General features: G+C 31.9%; 1 protein-coding gene across 2 annotated transcripts in view; it reads left to right on the top strand.

The window, feature by feature from the left end:
- Positions 1–20,255, top strand: part of LOC111057234 (transportin-1) — a 49,584-nt gene extending 29,329 nt beyond the window's left edge. For both annotated transcript variants that reach the window (XM_039421049.1, XM_022344668.2), the window contains 7 exons: positions 4,718–4,964; positions 6,696–6,794; positions 7,687–7,782; positions 9,902–9,977; positions 12,872–13,046; positions 14,763–14,884; positions 17,755–20,255. In XM_039421049.1, the coding sequence (XP_039276983.1) occupies positions 4,718–4,964; positions 6,696–6,794; positions 7,687–7,782; positions 9,902–9,977; positions 12,872–13,046; positions 14,763–14,870 (801 nt within the window). In that variant the 3' untranslated portion in view covers positions 14,871–14,884; positions 17,755–20,255. The remainder of the gene's footprint in view (positions 1–4,717; positions 4,965–6,695; positions 6,795–7,686; positions 7,783–9,901; positions 9,978–12,871; positions 13,047–14,762; positions 14,885–17,754) is intronic.
- Positions 20,256–21,046: the final 791 nt, after the last annotated feature.

Genomic DNA, 21,046 nt, shown 5'->3' with positions numbered 1-21,046 from the left:
ACTATAGTTAATAATTCTCTCTCAATCGTAGAAAGATTTTCTTCATGACGATTAGCATAGTACGAGAAGCATATGCCATGGGTGAGGTTTTACCATTGAATTTTTGTGATAACACTGAACCTATAGCATAATTGCTAGCATCACAAGTCAGAATAAATGTTTTTGTGAAGTCAGGTAGCTGTAATGTAATATTGGATCGTTTTGTAATAGAAGTTTTAATGTTTCAAATGACTTTCAAATATTCTGGATTGTTTGGATTGATTTTAACATCTTTTTCAAGACGTGTGTGAGAGGTTTTGCAATCTTAGCGTAATCTTTTATCATTTTTCGATAATAGCCTGTCAATCCTAGAAATTGCTTAATTTCTTTTTCAGTGTTTGGGATTGGAAAGTTCTTAATAGCTTCTAGTTTTGAAGGATTGGGTTGAATTCCGCGTTCCGATATGATATGTCCTAAGTACAGTAATTCTCGTTTAAAAAACTCTGTTTTGTCCAGTTGGATTTTTAGATTATGATCTCTAAGTTGTTTGAAAACTGATTTTAGATGTTTCAAGTGTTCCTCGAGATTATCGGAAAACACAATTATGTCGTCCATGTAGACTAACATATTGGGCATTCTGGAAAACAAAATGTTCATTGCACGTTGGAAAGTAGCTGGAGCGTTCTTTAATCCAAACGGCATTCTCAAAAATACATAATGTCCGTTCTCAGTTGAAAAGGCAGTTTTTGGAATTGATTCATTTTCCATTTGAATTTGATGGAATCCAGAAGCGAGATCTATCGCTGACAAATAGGTAGCCCTACCAATTTTTCCAAATAAGTCCTCAATATTTGGGAGGGGATATTTGTTTTCAATCGTTTTATCATTAATCTTCCTGTAATCTAAAACGACACGTATTTTACGTTTACCGGAGGCGTCTGGTTTTTTGGGCACTGCCCAAATCGGACTGTTATATGGGGAGTTGGAATGTTGAATTATTTTATTCTGAAGAAGTTTGTCAATTTCTAATTCAACGTCCTTCCTAAACACTTGAGGATATCTATATTTTTTAGAATATACAGGGATTTCGTCAGTAGTGTTGATTTTGAATTTCAACAGATTAGTACTGCTTGTCAATTCATCATGATCACATTTGATGATTTCAGGAAAATTCCGTATTAGATTTATGATATGTTTCCGCTCTTTGACATTCATATGGTCCGTCCGAAGAAGTTTAGGAATTTCTCTTATAATATCCGCTTTGTTTGAGACATCTGAGTTATCAATTTCATCATTGTCAAAAATAGTTTCTAATTCTTCTATGTGCATTGGCTCGGGGCTTATGGTCATGAGCTCATTTGAATACACTACGCACTTACATCTATTTTCTTCTATACTAACAATACTGTCTTCAACGTAATAACTTTCATGAGAAACAGCTTTAAGTAGTCCTGTCTTGAGATTAGGAATCGACCTAACTGGTACATTAACAACATTAAATCCTGGTTTCATGTGAATTTGTTCATTAGAGTTAATCACTGATAACAACGGTTTCGAAATAGTACGATAATCTAACGTGTTGTTTGTATAATTTACATTGGCTTTGAGTTCTTTCAAAGTGTCGCGACCTAATAAGATATCGTATCTTGTCGAAAAGTCATACACGTACATTTTGATTTGTGAACTTCCTGGAAACACAGTATTTGAGTTCATAAAAATGTATTCATTTCCACCACTTTCACCGGTTGGTGTTTTTACTACGAACTTTTCTTTATATCTGGTCACATTGGGTGGTATGATAGAGGGGTTCACATAGTTCTTTGACGACCCAGTGTCAACCATCCATTTATGGTTAGCGTGGTCGACAAAATATGGGAGCGACTTATTTATGATATTCAATTCAAATTTTTTGGGGGTGTTTCCGCTGAGTATGTTGGGCCTACCCCTAAAAAATGAGCCTGCATGTTGTTGAATGCTTCAGTAAGTGAAGTTAGCTGGTTTTGCATGCTTTGGATTCCGTTTCCGAAAAGATTATATGAGTTATCTGTCAAGTCATCTTGCAAATGATGCACTCCAAAGGGAGATTTTGAGTTTAGTTTGAAACTATTAGAAGGATTTGTTTGAACTGTGCGCATGCTGACGGTGTTTTGTGAATCCCACTTACTATTATGTGGTTGTCTGAATTGAGGATTGTTTTGCAGAGGCCTCGGTTGCTGAGGGAATTGAGTAAATTGATTTTGAGGGAAATTTTGTTGAAAGTTTCTGTTCTGGGGGAATGTTTGCTGTGATCCATTATTCTGTTGGAAGAAATTCGGTACTCGAGGTTGCGAGAAGTTAGAAAAAGCTCTGTTGCTTGCTTGATAAGCATGAGTGAATGTGTTTGATCGCATTGGCGTTTGATTGAAAGCTCTTGAATCAATTTTATTGATAGTACTGATAGTTGATTTGAAGTTCAAGCTCCTTAGAACAATACTACAGTCATTAATAATCTTATGTCTAGCATCGTCAAGATCGTGAATTTGGAGGATTTGCAAATGAGAGCCCAAAGTTGGATGTACTCCGTGAATCAATGTACGAATGAGAGTTGAGTTCTCAACTGCTGCATTAGATATGTCAAAAGGTCACCTTGGATACAATCTAGTTTATATTTAGTCAACACAGTTCTGCGTTTTTCATCCAGGCGATTAATGAATTCGATCGGGTGTTCATTGGAATAGGATTTCATGAAAGTAATTTCCGCAATTAGGTCTGGAACGGACCTGTTGTCAGCGAAGTTTGTTTTTAGAGCTGCTATCAGCTCTGTTACAGTTGTACAATTGTTATTAAAAACAACTGATTCTGCGGGTCCTGAAAGACGGCTTACGGCTGCCCTGAAAAGGAGCCAGTGATTTTCTGATTTTTCGACAATGTTTTCACTGCAATATGACACTAATAATTCATTACAAGTACTAATAAAATGTGGTAGCTTATAGCAAGTACCATCATAATGGGGTATTAAGAATGTCATGAGGAATTTGTTTCGAGATATTAGGCATTGTAGGGTTTGGTTGAGGAAGAGATATAACGAAACTACTCACAGTCGATTGAGGTTGGTGGGTGATGTTCCGGTTGTCGTCAGCGGCGTCGGCGTCGGTGTCGTCTTCTCCTTCAGATGATATAAGGACAGCAGGAATCCTCCTGTAGGTGGCGAGATCTCGGTCCCTCTGTAGAGTCCTCTCGTCTCCTGCGGTGGCCAGCGTGGGGTTGAGCTAACTGCTAGGCTGGATACGTTTACAGCGTGATGGTGATAACAGCTTGATGGTGGTTTTCCATTGAGAAGTACTTGAAGTCGATTTCGTTTTTGTAGTTTGAGTTGATTTACACTTATTAACACTGGTGAACGTTAAGTTATTGTTGAAGAAATTTTTGAAAGCTTGAGTTTACTCTTGACTTGGTTTTCTCGTTGGAGAATAATTTTGTAGTTGAGTGGTAGATTTTGGATTTTGAAGTCGAGTCACTTTCACTATGAGTTTCTCGTTTTAGAAAAATATATGGGTTGTTTCACGGATGAAGAGGTGAAACTTGAAGTTTTTTCGTTACACAAGATAAAAAGTATTGTATCCGAGTTTAATGAACGTGGATGGATACAACGATAAAACTTTCCGCGACGTAAGTTCGGGCGCCAGTTAAGTGATTGGACGACACGACTGAGTTTTTAAAAATTGAAACTATATTAACACTACAACTACAGAAAATACCGAATTAAAGAATTTCGGGAGCTTTCGTCAAGTGATTGAGTAGAACTAACTGAAAATAATTAATTGAGACATAAAAAAGACAATGCATAAGCTATATTCTATAACAATAGGGTTGTAATACTACTACTATAGATACCTTAACTTGGGACTTGGCTAAATCCCGAGCTCGGAAACCGGCCCTAAATGTACTAGCATATAAAGCTGGATTTGCATACAACTCTGACATTGAACAGTGAAAATGTAATCTCCATATGTTCTAATGGTATTATTATTATTCGTGCTCACTTGTTGACTGTTGTGTGCGAATCCAGCGTAATGGTGCCTGAAATATTTGCAACAAGAATTCATTTATAGTGTTTTTATGTAGATATTCGAGACTTATATATTTTATATGCTAAATTGTTGTGTTTTAAAATTATAAACGAGTTGTGGAACTGTCATTCGCTATAAATTGTTAGTCTGTGATGTCCTGAAGAACTCTTATAATGAAGGCCATGCTTGAAAATTTGATAAAAAAATCATCCTATATATTAAGCCAAAATTAAAAATTCTGTCATTCTTTTTTGAGATGTTTTATGAAACTTGTCAGGGTAGCCTACTGTATCTGAATAACTTGAGTTTTGAAAAGGTTAGAATAGCTTATTCTGTAATATTCAGGAATTTCGGATTAGTCAAATCTATCAAATACGCATTCTTTCATGTAAAAAGGGCACATTATTACTTTTTTTTGTGAGTAATGCACTGAAAGTAGAATGAATAACACTTAATGCTATATCCTAGAACTCGATGAAGGCAAATCAATTTGATTTGCCTTTTTCGAAGACGAAGAATATACAATATAATAGATACTATATATACTATATGAAGAATATAATATATAATAACTAGTTAATGAGTTATGTACCCTCAGTATGCAGTTGAAAAATATTGATTAACTGAAGAGTGGTTATTCATTTAGCTTATAATGAACTGTTAAGAAAGGTCTACTTTGTTGTGTACAGGCAAATACGCAGAGTCCAGAGCAGTTTGACGCGCCAGACAAGGACTTCATGATCGTGGCCCTGGACTTGTTGTCAGGCCTGGCCGAAGGACTCGATGGTCACATTGACAAGTTGGTGGTCAACTCCAACATTATGAACTTGCTCTATCAGTGCATGCAGGATCCAACAGCCGAAGTCAGGCAAAGCTCCTTTGCATTGCTCGGTGATCTCACCAAGGCATGTTTCCAGCATGTGCTTCCATGCATATGTAAGTTAAACAATATTTTCCATATTTATGGAGATTTATCTTAATTGACCGAGCGAAGTGAGGTCTAAGATTTGAGTAGACGGTTTTGCATTTCTCTTTATGTTTATATGTTTATATTTATGTTTTTATGTTCCGCATTTACAGCGAAACGCAGCAATAGAGTTTCATGAAATTTGACTGGTATGTTCCTTTTTGAATTTCGCGTCGACGTATACATACGGTTTTTTGAAATTTTGCATTTTAAGGATAATACAAAAGGAAAAAGAGTCTCCTTTGTACGTCAATATTACCGTAAAAATCAGACTTAGAATTATCCATCATAAAACAGCTGTCTAGTGGACTAAAATACTACGCATTCAAAAACATCGAACATCTTGAAAATGTACCTTTCCATCAACGTTAGTAGACAGTTTACTTTAATACTACCCGTTCAAAAACATCGAACATCTTGAAAATGTATCTTTCCATCAACGTTGTAGACAGTTGCAGCCAGACCTGATAACAGTGCTCAAACTCACATTCCGGGACGACACGTCACGGTACGATAGGACAGAAAGCTCTATGTTTATTTATGATTTTTTTCTAGACATTTTAAATTGATGGATTATTTATTAATTTTTGAGAAAACATAACAACAGGTCAATGTAACTTACTGAGCGCGAGGTCTACTGTTCACAGAACTACTAGAATTCTACATGTGTATTTATTAATTTTTGCACTGCAATGTATTACATGTATACTTTCTGCATTTATGCTCAAGTTGAATAATTTTATTCGTGTAATAAATGTCACTGATGTGATGGAATAGAATTGGTAGATAATTTCTAAGGTAATCCTTTTATTATTTTCTTCCAAATTAGGTGATGACACAGTCCAAAAAGTAGGTTAGGATTATGTTTCTATCACTTGTCCAATTTTCAGTGCAGACTATTAGAAGTTCCATAATTTATGAAATTTTGATTCTCTTATCTCAGCTACTTTATTTTTGACACAATATTGTTCTCTTCTCTTGATGATTCAGTATAACTAATTAGAATAAAAGGTTTTTGTTTTTATTTATTCGATACAAACAAACAAAGAAAGGTTCACAGATAAATTCGTACATAACAGTACAATAAAAAAGGAAATATAATGTCACATTCATTCAGTAATGTCACAACGATTCAGTATAACTGAAAAGAGAACGATATTTGGGTTAGATTCAGGAAAGTTAGTGGAGGGGTATAGTATGAAAAGATATATAAGGATGAAATATACAAGGGGATATATAGTATGAAAAGATACATAAAAAGGATGAAAAGAGAAAAACAGTTAGTAGAGCTCAAAAATAATAATTTAATTATAAATTGAGCAGAATAATTTTTCACAAGATTTTTTAAATTTACTGTAGCGTTCATAGAAGGGGTCACAGAATGGGTTTAGTTTATTGTATAATCTTATTGTTCTATTTAGGTAGGAATTGAAATGGTGACTTGATATTAACAATAACATTGCAGAAGATAAACTTCAATTTTCGTAGAAAAAATGAATATTTTGAAATGAGTTGAAAGTTGCGCCATGAAGAGATTTTTCTGAAATGCATAATTTACCTGAATTTTATAACATAAACCTGATTATTTGCTTAAGAAATTCATAAATTTTTATAGTTAATTCCGATTGCAATCAATTCATTGGATTTTTTACACTTTGTTTCTTTCCATATAATTTATGAATCTAACTCTTCTGTTGCAGCTGAATTTTTACCAATATTAGGACAAAATTTGAACCCAGAGATGATATCCGTGTGCAATAATGCTACTTGGGCTATTGGTGAAATCTCTGTTAAATTAGGTAAGTGTTGGTGCATTCTCATGTTTGATTAATGATTTAGCTTATTATTCATTCACAAAAATATTGCATTCATTTAATTGAGTATTTCTAAAGTCAATTATCATAGTAAACATTTACTTTACTGTAGTATTTAGAAGATTGCAAATTAGAATATAGTCCTTACTAAACGGTGTATATTACGACACGTATTTGAATTTCTATTTTTCAGTAGTTATCTGTTAGGATTAGTTCTTGATAGTCTGTCTGGATTAGTTCTTGAGTGACGAAGTCCATGTATTCATGTGAATATTTTATACCAAAAAATTCTATTCTGATATAGAATTTCAAGTTTTTAGTATATTATCTATGAGTTATTTTCACTTTTATTCATATCAATTCACTTTTTAGCCTATCAATCATCAAAGTTTCTGATATTGTTACTATAAAAGTGTAAATATTAATAATTATCATACTTTGAGCAAATATTTTAAACATACACTACATGATTCAATTACCACCCAATTCGCAACCCTTGTTAAAACATATTGCTACTGGAAATTTGGGTTATTGGGTGCGGCAATTTTTGAATCGGCAACAGATAACCTTTTGTGAGATGCGTAGCATTTGAAAGTGCAAGATGTTTCCCTTCTTTTAGAGTTTCAATAACTTCAAGAACCTGATTGAAAATAAACTTCACTTGAGTAAATTCTATTGTACTTGCATTTAATTCTCAATAGTGTTGAGAATTGATTTGAGAAATTATGAAACAAGAACATTGATTTGTAAATTATGCTGTAATCTCTTTAGGATCTTGTATATTTTGAATTAGTGTTTATGCAGTGATTAAACTTATATTTTTATGTACTATCAACTTTCCTGTATTGTTGACTCGTCTTTTTTTGTCCTATCATAGGTGAAGAAACTAGACCGTACGTTCCTCTTGTATTGGCACAACTGATATTGATCATCAACAAACCCAACACGCCAAAAACGCTTCTGGAGAACACAGGTTAGTGCTAACAGTCCAGTACCCTTGATTTCCGTTACTGCATCCACATTCTAACCTGGTTTCATTACAGCATCTCAAAAGTAGACAATTTTGTTCAGTTCTGAAAATTAATTAATTTAATCTTGCTGTAAAAGTGGAAGTGGTGCAAGGTGTATCATGGCTTGATTATTTGATTATCATTAACCTGATCATGAGAACTATTTCAATGCTAATATCAAATGTAAATCTGTAAGTCGTCAATTATGATCGATTTACAATTTCTCTCGATGAGCCGTGACAATTTAAATATGCATGTTGCTACTGAATGTTATTACAAACTTGAGTTTGAATTTGAAAGTTTCTCATTATTTCGGAGAAGCTTAGTTGGAGATAAATGAGTTAAAAAACGATTTTGAGCAGTTATCAATATTTGTTAGTTTTCAAAACTTCTATAATGAATAAATATATTCATATATGCAAGAGTATTAGAGTTCAATCTCACCGAATATCCTTTATAAGTACTAAGTTATATAATAGATTTCCAAACAATTGATCGTTATTGAAAAATTATTCTATCGGTTTTGAATGATTAGAAATGAATGATATTAACAAAGAGTTTTCCAGTGAATAACCGCCTTGAATGTCAGATTTTTATGTGCTAATCCTATATGGATATATTATTTAAAACCGTGAATTTCAGAAGCAATTATTATTATACTGTCTTGATAGTTTTCCACCAATGAACACTAGATTGTTCAATCCAGTATGAAAAAAATATTATGACGATTAATCTTGATTGCTTGAAAATAATATTGTTGTACTTTTCATCTTGAAATAGTTTTCTCAAAAGTAGATAACGCATTTTATTTATGCTCTTATCTGTTGATATGTGTTTTCTAAAATAAAAACTTGAACTTTCATTTCACTATTCATTTGCTGGCCACTTGTTGTTTATTATCGTGTATTTTTAGAGACAGAAATCTCATAATTTATTTTTTTCTCATCAAAAATGCTTTTTAGGCTTAGTTGAAACGTTTTTATCACCAAGGCAAAAACTGCTATTCAAGTAGATTTTAGTTTGAAAATAGAGTAACCTAAGTTTATATGGTTTACATGATATGAATCTGCATTAGTTTATTTTTAAGTCACTGATAGAAGTTATTCTTTTTTTGTTACTAGCCAAAAATGATCAGAAGCTACTGATTAAAGGTGGGTTTTCATTAGTGTATATTTGTGTTCGGCTGCGTATGCAATTAGTCAAGATAGCAACTATTCAAAATAATAGATCGTACTTATTTGTATGATATTTACTCAGTTGATATAGTACTCTATTCAATTTAAAATTACTATTAAATTTATTATGAATACTATTCAGTAATAATTTCAATACTGAATGCGATATGAACTGAGTGAATATCATAAAAATAGACACAATTTATTTTTTGTATGATTGCTATTTCAATTGATCGTATTCGTAGTTGAACGAGGATATGCACAAATGAAAACCCACCTCAAGCTGTTATTTGCTATGTTTACTGTATTGCACACAATATTATTCACCTTGATTGATTCTTCATTGAGACTGATTGAATGATTGATTTTAATATTTCAAGAAATAAATATGTATAGACCAATTGTCATAAAATTTCATTTTTTCAATGATTGGATGAAGTTTTTTCCCCTGATATGTATGATAACATGCTTTTTAACTAGGAATAAATTTTCGTTCAGCAGTCTATAGCAAGCTGAGATGGCCGTTAATGTCGGTCATGTTATAGATAAAATACAAATGAACGCAGGATAGGATTAGAAAGTTTAACATTCTTCACTTTATTTCTATATTTCAAATTTTATTATTAAAGCTTCTCACATGATCAATTTGACATTATGCTAACTGTTCACTATGCCTTGATTTTTACTTCACATCGCCATTCTAGTTATATGCATTTATTATTCTAATGCAACAATTTTTTAATATATTCATTTGTTTTGTGAAAGGAATTTTTGCAGTGGCCAGCAAAGCATTATTTTAAGATCACAAGAAAGGTTACTTTCTGTTGTCTTTTGTGTGAATTATTCTTCTTCATTTTCTGTTTTGTGACCTGGTTTTGTTTTTGTTTTGTTTCTTGTTGTTACGTAGCAATTACAATTGGCCGGCTAGGTTTTGTGTGCCCCCATGACGTGGCTCCCATGTTGCAACAGTTTGTTCGCCAGTGGTGTGTAACCCCTTATTATATTTATTTATCATTATTATTATCATCATACTATTATTAATATAAGTTTAAGAGCTTGGTGAAACTGTTTCCTATTTGGCTTCTATGAAAATAGCCCTCATTCACCTTGAATAATATTATTCTTCCAATTTAAAGTTCATAAAATAATGTTTTTTCTTATTTCAAGTTCCATGACGTTGAGCAGTTGAAATTTATTTAATTTTCGATTTCTTCTAAAATAGAATATTGTTAGTTTGGGAAATATCCCTTTTATCAATGTACAAGCTATACGTGTACATGTAGGCTATCTCATGTTGGGTCACTTTCATCACAGGAAATTGATACACATAAGAATCAGCAATATTATTACTCGTTGACGGTGAATAAAATTGTTCCTGATTGAAGCTCACTATTTTATAGACGTCTCATTGTAAATCGTACTTTAAAAATCGTTTAGCTCCTCCCACACAGAAAATATATGTATTTCAATTCTCTAACTCTATAATTTCTCCAACTATTTCATGGTTGAAAATCTTTTGTGTTTTTTTTTTGGAAAATTGAATGAGATTCAATATTATTGTCTCAAGAATTATCATTTATTGGGAGCGAATCAAATTCTTATGTAATAGACATTTTTTATTGGTGTTCAGTTTTCATACATGATTTTTATATGTATTCACCAAGCTCTAATGATTTGTATGTTTCTTATTTGAAACTTATTCATTTTTGCTGTATGTGCAGTCACTTGATTCAGTCATTTATACAACTAACAAAAGACTTTTATTTCATCTTCAATTGATTTTTCAGACTGACTCTATATTTCTAATAATATCAGATATTGACAGTTTTTAATTTACCAATGAAATTATTATTCATATACAATGTTTCGTTTCTATGTGATTATAAAAAGAAAACACAAATTCTTTTTATATGCAAGTCATTCAAAATTCATGACATTCGGCACTTTGTTTTTTCAATCTGTATTTATCAAAGTTGATTTCTATCAATCGTTCATTATAAAAGTCTTTTGTTATATTATTTTGCTTAACTTTTCCCCACTCACAAGTTGTAATATTATAATCATGTGGGTCCTCGGTTATTGAGCTTTGCCACTAGTAATAGTATGGAAAATAGACATCGATTGAGAATCTATGAAAAACTTCTGTTTAATCTGTGTGCTAGTGGTTACAGTGCTTGTGTTACAGCCTAGAGGTCCTGTGTTCGAACCCACATACAATATGATCATACGTTTTCAGTCAGCTCACTCCCGTCTTATGGGGTGATACTGTCGGTACAGCCTGTAGTAAAACGGTCGTAAGACCCATTGACGGCTTCAATTCAGACTAAACCCCCACCAAAAAAACCATACGAATTTACATTTACTTGATAGATGTTTTTACTAATGTCCAAGAAAAATCTATTAGATATCCAAGTAAAAGAATAAGGATATAGATTGCGTAATAGGTATATTTATATATGTTTTATCTTAATATTATTTATTCATATAATATGTATTGTTTTCATCTCATTAGATCAAAATGAAAATGACAAAATCATTTGTTTGAAAAATTCGTAACTTATTAGTGGCGAAAGTTTTTCCGGGGCCCACGCTTCCTTTACAAATCCTACAAATTATCCAAAATACCTGCTGGAAAATTAGATGAAGTATTTTATATATTCAATATTATTTTGATATTAGTTGATAAACAATGAGCATGCTTTTTAAGTGATATATTTTGAAGTAGTTGTTTACATGATTTTATGATTGACACTCATTTTGTATGTTTATTTTGTTCTGCAGCCATTTTAATCTTGTTGTAAGTCAGTTTCCAATAATTGTTCAACTATTAATTGATGCTCTTACCTTATGCAAACTATGGGTTGTAGCGTACTTCAGTTTTGCATGCATTATGTCTGTAAACATTTAGTTTTGGCAAGATTCAATTACCTTAAACATATTGTTTATTCTTCAGTATAGTTTAATCATTTTCTCATATCCAACACTCCTCGCTTATACTTATTCTTACATTATTCTAAGGAAGGTGAATAATTGATTTTATACTTTCTATTTCTCCTTCGAATATTAAAAATAAAACAATTGAACTACCTGGAAAAAAGCTGAAAGCTATTGTGTAATATCTTGATACAATAGGCTTTTGTATGCTACCCAACAGAATACTATCTTCTGCACCGTTCAGAATTTATTGTGTAGTACTGTTTTATTTTATTGAAATTATTTTTGGGAAGACATTCATTTGTTGGAGATGTTCAATTTCGTTAAAGTAGTTTCATTCTTATTTCAGATCTTCACATACATATTTAGTTTTCAAGCGTTGAATTACCATATTGGGTTTCAAAAATATTGCTTTGAGATATCAATTTTTTTTGAAAAAAATGGCATAAATACCATTTTTGTGTGTATTAAGAACGATTTCTTTTAAAAGGATAATGTTGGTGAAATGTAGACTTTAATTATGATTTATTGTACTGAATGATTATTAAGTTAGTCTTTTTTTATTACCATCATTGTAAGACTTACAAAGATGAATATATATTTATATGAAAAAAGATGAATATATATTTTTTGAAAAAAATGGCATAAATACCATTTTTGTGTGTATTAAGAACGATTTCTTTTAAAAGGATAATGTTGGTGAAATGTAGACTTTAATTATGATTTATTGTACTGAATGATTATTAAGTTAGTCATTTTTGATTACCATCATTGTAAGACTTACAAAGATGAATACATATATATATGAGATCAATCTATAAAATAGAAAATATTATATGGAATGCATACTGATGAATGTTGTTCTGGATTCATTACTTTTTAATAATAGGCAATGGTTGTTGTGCCTAAAATAATCTAAATCATTGGGTTTGATTTTATTTAGGTGTATGTCGTTACGTAACATTCGTGACAATGAAGAAAAAGATTCGGCTTTCCGTGGCATGTGTCAAATGATAACTGTCAATCCGGGCGGAATAGTGCAGGACTTCATATTCTTCTGCGATGCGGTCGCATCATGGGTCAACCCCAAAGATGATCTCAAGGACATGTTCTCAAAAGTAGGCTTTTATAATATTACTTTTCTATTTATACGAAAACCGGGGAAAAATGCATGCAAAACATCATCTTGATTATATTATATATAGTCTATAATATAATACTTGTCTGAATCTATTGAGCGCAAAGCGTTACTTGCTTCAATCTAAAAATAATATTCAAATTTTTCTTACAAATAGGCAATGCAATAATGATAAACAATATGAATAGATTTGTAGACCAATAATTATTTTCCACAGCATTATACTGTACATTATTGTGGTTCTACTATCACAAGTTGAAGCTTGTGAGCTAGAAATATTCATTACTTTAGCTAGTGAGAGCATGCAATTAGCAGATAAATAGCTTCAAAATCAATTTCCACTCTTGATTTACTCAATTGACGTATTTTCTTTAAAATGCTTATGTAACCTAAAAATATAGGAACGCTAAACTAGGAATTTGAACAAGCCACAATCTCAATAAGTCCTAGTCAAGAATTTGCATAATAATCCAAGCGCAAATATCGTAAAAAATACACTAAGGTCATTTCCGGCATATCACCGAGGAAGAGTTTAATTTCTTCTTTAGGACTAATTAAATTAGAAACGTAATGATGATAAGTCGGAATCACAGGCAAACGCCTCGAAAACAAGATAGCTGCCCAATCGCTTGTATTTTGATAACCGTCCAAGATATCACATTTTTTCAACAAAAAGATTTCGAATACCATCCTCTACAATTTTGTTTGTAAATTTTCCTTTAAAACACATATTTAATCAGCTCTAGCCTTCCAAAACCCTACGTAACATTTTTTTCTCATTCTCTTAAACTTATTTGTATTATAAATTTTGTGTGCAAGAGATACAGGGAAATATTAAAAGCTTTAATATAATAGCTTTCATCTAAAATGCACATTAATCAGTTATAGCTTTCCAAAACCCCACATTACTTTTTTTTCATTCTGAAATTACTTTTTACTATATTTTTTTTTGTGCAAGACGTACGTACAGTGAGGTATTAAATCTATAAAATTTAGATTGTTTTCTCAACTTTAGAATGATATATGTCCTCAAAATGTTTGTCAATTAATGTGTTCTCCAGCGCCCTCCAAAAAGAAATCCTTGTATGATTTCTGGTGATTTTCCCATAAGTTTGAGATACCTAACAAACTAGAACTTAATAATCGGGGTTTTCATGGATATTTCACGAAAAAATACTTGCAAATGGTCTCAATCTTTCTGATACAATAAACTGAATAAGAATATTGATGATGGAAACATCGGAACTATTCGTCTTCATTAAAAAATTCAAAATAGCGGCCATCAGTGGCAGAATTATTTTTCAACGGTTGCTATTCAGTTAAGCTGGATTTACATACAACAGTGAAAGTCAACACTGGAAATATAATTCTCACAAGTTCTAATATTGGACTATTGGACTATATCATGGGAATTATATTTTGACTGTTCACTGTCAGTGTTGTGAGCGAATCCAGCTTTAAAGTGATATAATATCGGATTGATTACCTTATGCTTACGCAAAAACTCACTAGAAATCATGCAAGGTTTTCTTTCTTATTCTTTTGATTGCTGGAGAACACATTTATTGACATCACAAATCTTGAAACAGCATTATTCATAGTTTTCACAATCTCAAAGAAAGAATCTCTCAGCGTCTCAAGTGTCAACTTCTTCAATTTTTTATAAGATGATTCAAAAATATAATTTCTGTTTTAGATCCTACATGGCTTCAAAAATCAGGTCGGAGAGGAAAATTGGAAACGTTTCTCTGATCAGTTCCCTCAGCAGCTGCATGAGCGGCTGTCTTCCATGTACGGCGTTTGAACACCTTTCAGCTGGTAAGATAACAAAGCTGCAGTATAATTATACATTGAATACGCCAATGAAATATCAATGTCACTCTTACTTGTACTTTCATTCCTTGAAGTTTACACGGTAAACTTATCTTTCTCATCTTGTCACGTTTCTTCTCATAAATCTCCCTGGTTTCACCTCTCTCACCTGTATGTTCCAGCCTAATAGATAATTTTTCATAAAATTTTCATATTAACATCTCAGAGGGTTCGAATAACATTATTATGTTTGAAGTGATTTTAATCACTTGGACGTGATTTATCTTTTAAAAACCACATTTCATTCATTCTTTATTTAATAATATTGATATAATATAGCTTGAAAAAATGTTTTTCCTTCAGTTACCTGAGAAAGTGCTCATTTCTGCATGAATTATAGAACGAAAAACACCTACTTCTTATACCAGTGCGGGAAAGTACTTTGCCGTACTACCATAAATGCAACATAACATCACAAAATAATTGATAAATACGCTTTATGGAAATTCAGTACGGTAAAAAGGTAAATAAAAAGATGGCTTCACTGACTGTAGTTAGATAAGAATAATTTGTGAAACACAGTTAAAAGCCGAATTAAATACGCTCCCCATTGTCCAGTTTCCGTGGCGCAGGAGACAGAGTCTCAGCCTCACAAACGAAAGGTTGAGGTGTCCGATTCCAGCCACATTTATATTTAAAATTGATAAATATGTAGTTTATATTGAAAATAAAAATAATGAATTGAAATTATTAATTAGCCAAAGTTTATTACTAATAAATAATTGTATGTACACTAAAACATTGTATTGTATCTATCAATAGGATAAATGAATGAATAAAACTACCGTATATAATAATTTTAAATATATGCATAATTAATTATAGATAATACAATGTTAATTAATTCTTTAAATTAAATTAATTGATTTGAAAATCATATTTCCAATTGAACTAATTTATTAATAGGCCTATAATAGAGTTTGAAAATTTTATAAACTTTATTAAAATATTGTAAACAAATGAATAATAATTCTGTTTTTGTTTAGAAATTTTACGTTTATAAAAAACTTCTGACTGAAATATTGTAGGCTTCTTTGACATTACTAACTTTTCACATTGAAAATGATAACATTTAGATGAGATATCAAAATAATTTTGAGTCAACTTTGAAATATCACCTGTATGGTCATTTACACCAACTTCTGAGCATTTTCGTGTGGAATGATTGCAACCTTTATCGTCAGCAAAAAAATACTGAAAAAATACACATACAAACATTTGATGTATTATAGGACATTTTAAGTCAAGTGTTGATCCTTGACGTATCCTTATGCGTGACCCCCCCCCACCCCGTAACTAGGAAGGAAATACGGAAATTAAGTGTATCTAACGGGTGGTTCTCATAGAACATAACCCTCTTGAGATGATTTAAGCCGAAATATGTTTCTTTTAGGAAGACCTTGAAAAAGTATTATAATTAAAATTTGTATTTTGACTGTAGGACTTTTGGGGTTCTTGGGGTTTTTGAGGGTGAAGCCGCCCTCTGGAGTGTCAGCGAATTTTAGATTCGAATTCAACGCCCCAAAATACATATAGAGCCGTCGAGAAAAATTCTTTCAGGGTTGTTTCTTAAAAAACGACCATTTGACTAGACTTAGTAGTTCTTATTCCAAACCTTGCTTTTGCCAAATAATATAATAGTTCACAACTATACTATACTGGTGTCCAAATAAACAAAACATGCATTCTACGAAATTAATTAATTGAATCATGTTGAAAATATCAACTCAATTTGAATGTACATTCATAATTCAATTTGTATATGTACGCTATCACAATATAGTCGATTACTGTACTTTGCTTGAGTGCTCGTAGAAAAATATAGTGTATAAAAACATATGGTCTTTAAAGCACTCGTTAGATGTTTACGCTTGCTCACTTCTGTCTATGTTTACATCTAACAAGTGCGTTAAAGACTATCATTTTAACACTGTTATATAAATTACTATTACCAGCTAACTTTATTTTTTAGTTCGAAAAACGTGAATAACGAAACCGTCTCATTTCTTCTTTTTTTCGAATTGAATTTATTGCCAAAAATCACAAATACCTATCTTTACAATATAATTACCAGAGTATACAATGCAAATAGACATTGATTATAATGACTTGAGTATAAAAATATTATCAATCAATTTAATATTTGGCACTGCCAACATAAGATGCCTTGTGTGTTGGCAGTGAGTTGCAGTTAACTTTTCAATGTCAATATAATCACATCTTGGCTGAAGTTGTTGTTATGAAATAAGAATTCACTGAATATGTATTTTCAAGTTTATGAATTCATACTCCCTGAGGTTCAGGTTTTTTCCTAGCTCTGGATATTTACTACTCCCTGGGTGATAACTAACTTTATTTTTTTATTTATTTGGTCAGCTTGTATCTTTATTTGACTACAACTGTAGTTTGTAAGCTACTCGTATTTATTAAGTATATACTATAAATAATATAGGCTACTACTTCCAACTTTTGTTATAGTCAGCCGCACGTTAATAGTCCGATGGAAATTGGAACAGATGAGTGCAACGTTGCCAAATAAGAGTTGTTCAACATTGTCCACAGTTGATTCAAATTTGAATTAGCCAATATTTTTGTAATACACCTGACAAATTGACAAAGTCTATGGGAACGAGGGGATGAAGAGGTAGTCAGCCGTTCCAATTTCCATCAGACTATTTTCGTGCGGTTGACGTAATTATTGATGACTTAAGACTTGGAAATGTTACAGGTGATCGCATCTGAAATGATGAAAGTAATTTAAGTAGAAATGTGTATAGAGGCCTAATAATTGATGATTGGGTTTGTGTTTGTTGCAGATGAGCGTGGGTTGGCGTGGGTGAAACCACGTATGTGCCTGTCGTCGTCGTGTCGTGTCGTTACTAAGCTGTTGGCAGCAGTCGCGTTGTTAGGGTGGGTGGGGTCATCAAACCGGGGCGGCCCGGATAAGGGTGGGGGGAGGGGGGCCTATCAACTGCCAACAGTCGCGTTCGCGTCTCTCTCTTTCTCTCGACTCATCGTTTTTCGCGCGCGCGGTATCCGGGGAAAACTCGCGGGAGTTTCCCCCATCAACTAATAATTATAGCAAGTCAGGGTCGATAACTAGTTTTTATCATCTCGTAATTGATCGACCGGCCCTACTACTGCCGTTGTGTTGTTATCGTGTTCTTCGTTCCCGGGAAGCAAGTAGAATCGCGAATTATTGGTCAACAACTCTGTGCAACTACCGTGTTGTGCTCGAATCGTATATCAACAACTATCTAATCGGGGTTTAGTAAATGAAAATCGAATCGTGCATTATTAAGAACAATTGGGGGTTAATAATCGAATACGCTTAATCGTGACTAAATATTTTATACGAGTTTAGCTTCTAAAGCATTTAAAAGCTGTTATGCGTCGTCGTCGGTAAAAATAACAAAATCAATCGTGAAATTGTTTTATGAAAATCGTCGTTTCAAATAAGGGAATGTGGTTTTGTTTCTTGTGGGCAAAATTGACAATTACGGCGAGAGTCAACTAATTATAACAAACAATGCTAAAATATGAACTTATCAATTATCATTTTGTACATTGCATTGGTTAGTTATGTTGATAATATTTACGTAGTAACGTTATTTCTACTCTGTTCAGTTGATTTATTTTTGTTCATCGATTATTTCAAAATAGGAAATGAATTTATTTGAATCAATGTTTCAACATTATTATAATAAGTAGATTTAGACATAAGTTTCATTTTCCGAACTTAATTATCATTGATTTATTGAAGAGGAATCAGAAGAGATTCCAACCAAACAAGTACTATTATTGTAATTTGTGTTTGGCCACTTGGACATTTCTTGTCTTGAACGAAACTGTCCTTGTTAATAGAATTTTATATCAGTTGATTTCTGTACATGTGATCTTTGTTTATATTTTAAATGACGCTCATTTCCATAAAGAATTCAAAAATGTTAGTTTTATATTTTGAACAGTCTCACTTCGACTTTTGGCACTTGTGCCATTATGTGGCAACAGAAATGTGTCTCAATTAATATTTTATAATACACCTTTCATCTTGGAACCTACCAAGAAATTAGATTAGACCTTTGTAATTGAGAAGCTACAAACCCCCAAGTTTACGTAGTACTATTCACACCCACAAACAAGCTTCTTAAGAAGCTCTCAACTATTGTATTCTATTTTATAGAAGAAAATGATTTATATTGGTTTGTTTTGAATTGAAATCACTGAAAAACCAGTAATTGTTATTTTTTAGAAATATAATAGTTTTCAATTTAATTTACTAGTGACATTCATTATAGAGCTTTCTAATTGTTTTTTATTGTTATTTCAGTAAAAATTGATAGGTAGTATTATATTCCAACTGGATTGTACAACATATTTTATGGTAAAACATTTCTCCTACATTGAACACCACAATTATGAGAAAACTTTCCAGTGATTTTAACAACTTGAAATGTAATAAATTAGACTCTAGTTTTAATTGTATTTCGAATATATTAATTGTCATAATTTGATAAAACCTGGCACAATAACCATAATTATTTTTGAACCAACAAATAAAATTCCTTGGCCTATAATAATTTAAAAACTGAAGATGAATTTAAATTAGATGAAGATAGGTTGTTATCAACGTTTTATCCACCACAGAAAAATTGAGTTTTCAGTAGGAATAAAAATGGATTTTTCCTGATTTTTAAAATAGTATAAAAGAAATCCTGTTTCCGAGAGATACTCGATTAGATTACTCTATTATCCTCCGAACGTACACTAGTCATATTTCAAGTAATAATAGAATTGAAATTAACATTTATTTTAACAATTTTAAATACAAGTCAGATCCGTAATAGTTTGGATCAAATAGTTATTGTTATAGTCCATTTTAAATCATTCATTAATTTATTCCTTTATAAATTCCATTATTATAGTCATGGGAAACATCGACTATTTAGTTGTTTACAAAAGTCCATTCAAACGTCAACCTATCTAGTTTTTATTCAACATGTACATCTAAAAATCATTAAAATCTAATAGCCGAAGGAAAGTTTCCTTTGAAAAAATAAATAGTTTTACAAAATTTATTAGAATTGGTTCCAAGAAAACCTCTTCTTCTGAGCTCTGTTTATGAACTTGATACTTATAAAGAAGCTACTAGCCATAGAAAGCCTATCGTCTTTGATGCTGTTCCGTTAATAGTCAATAGACTTGAAAGAAATCCATTTCAGACGGGAAAGTCCTTCGCGGCTGGTTCATAAAACGGTATGGACTACGACTACTTAACTCAGGTTGTACAGAAATTTGGCTCTTTTGTTATAGAAAATTGTGTAATTTATTATTTATCGGGTCCTCGCACTATGTGAATTTCAAATGCTTGTAAAATACAAGTATGATCAAAGTATGAAGTAACGCTGTAGTGTATTTTTCAACTTCATTTGCACTTTGATGAGTTTTACTGTACCAATTTCATATTTATAGTTTTACTAGCTGTACCCTGCCACGCTTCGCAGTGGCACATTGTGATTGAATGTTTATTTTTTTTTTCTGTGGCCCCCACTATATATAAAATATGTGTTGGGAAACCACAAATATTATGCTTGTTAAATAAATTATGAACATCTGTGTTATGTGAGCTGTTAAATCTGGTTTATTGTGCAATTACAAAACTAAAAGGAAAAATAATGTTTATGTGAGAAATAAAATGAAAAAAAGCAAAATTTTTAGAAAAAAGAAATTAAAATGAGTAAATGAATACCTATATATAAAATAGAAAATTATTGATGGAAAATAATTAGATTCTAAAAGAAAAAAATATTTGAGAATAGTCTCTTAAAAGGATTGATAAAAAAATGAATTAATAATATTCATAATATCTAGTTTGTAATAAGGTCTTCACTATAATTTATTCTATTTTCAATTATCCAAGTTTTTGTTTTTGCTTTAAATATATTAACCAGTACCATTTCCTTGATGTCCATTGGCAGCCTGTTGTAAATCTTCGGTCCTAAGTATGTGACTGTTCTCTGGGCGGCAGTTGTTGTCATCCTGGGGACTGCTAGATCAATATTCCTTCTTCGCGTGCTGTGGGTGTGGTCCATGTTGAGAAAGAACTGC

Source organism: Nilaparvata lugens, chromosome 2 (genome assembly GCF_014356525.2).
Source record: "Nilaparvata lugens isolate BPH chromosome 2, ASM1435652v1, whole genome shotgun sequence".
Lineage (NCBI taxonomy): Eukaryota > Metazoa > Arthropoda > Insecta > Hemiptera > Delphacidae > Nilaparvata > Nilaparvata lugens.
This window is presented reverse-complemented; position numbering and strand designations above follow the sequence as displayed.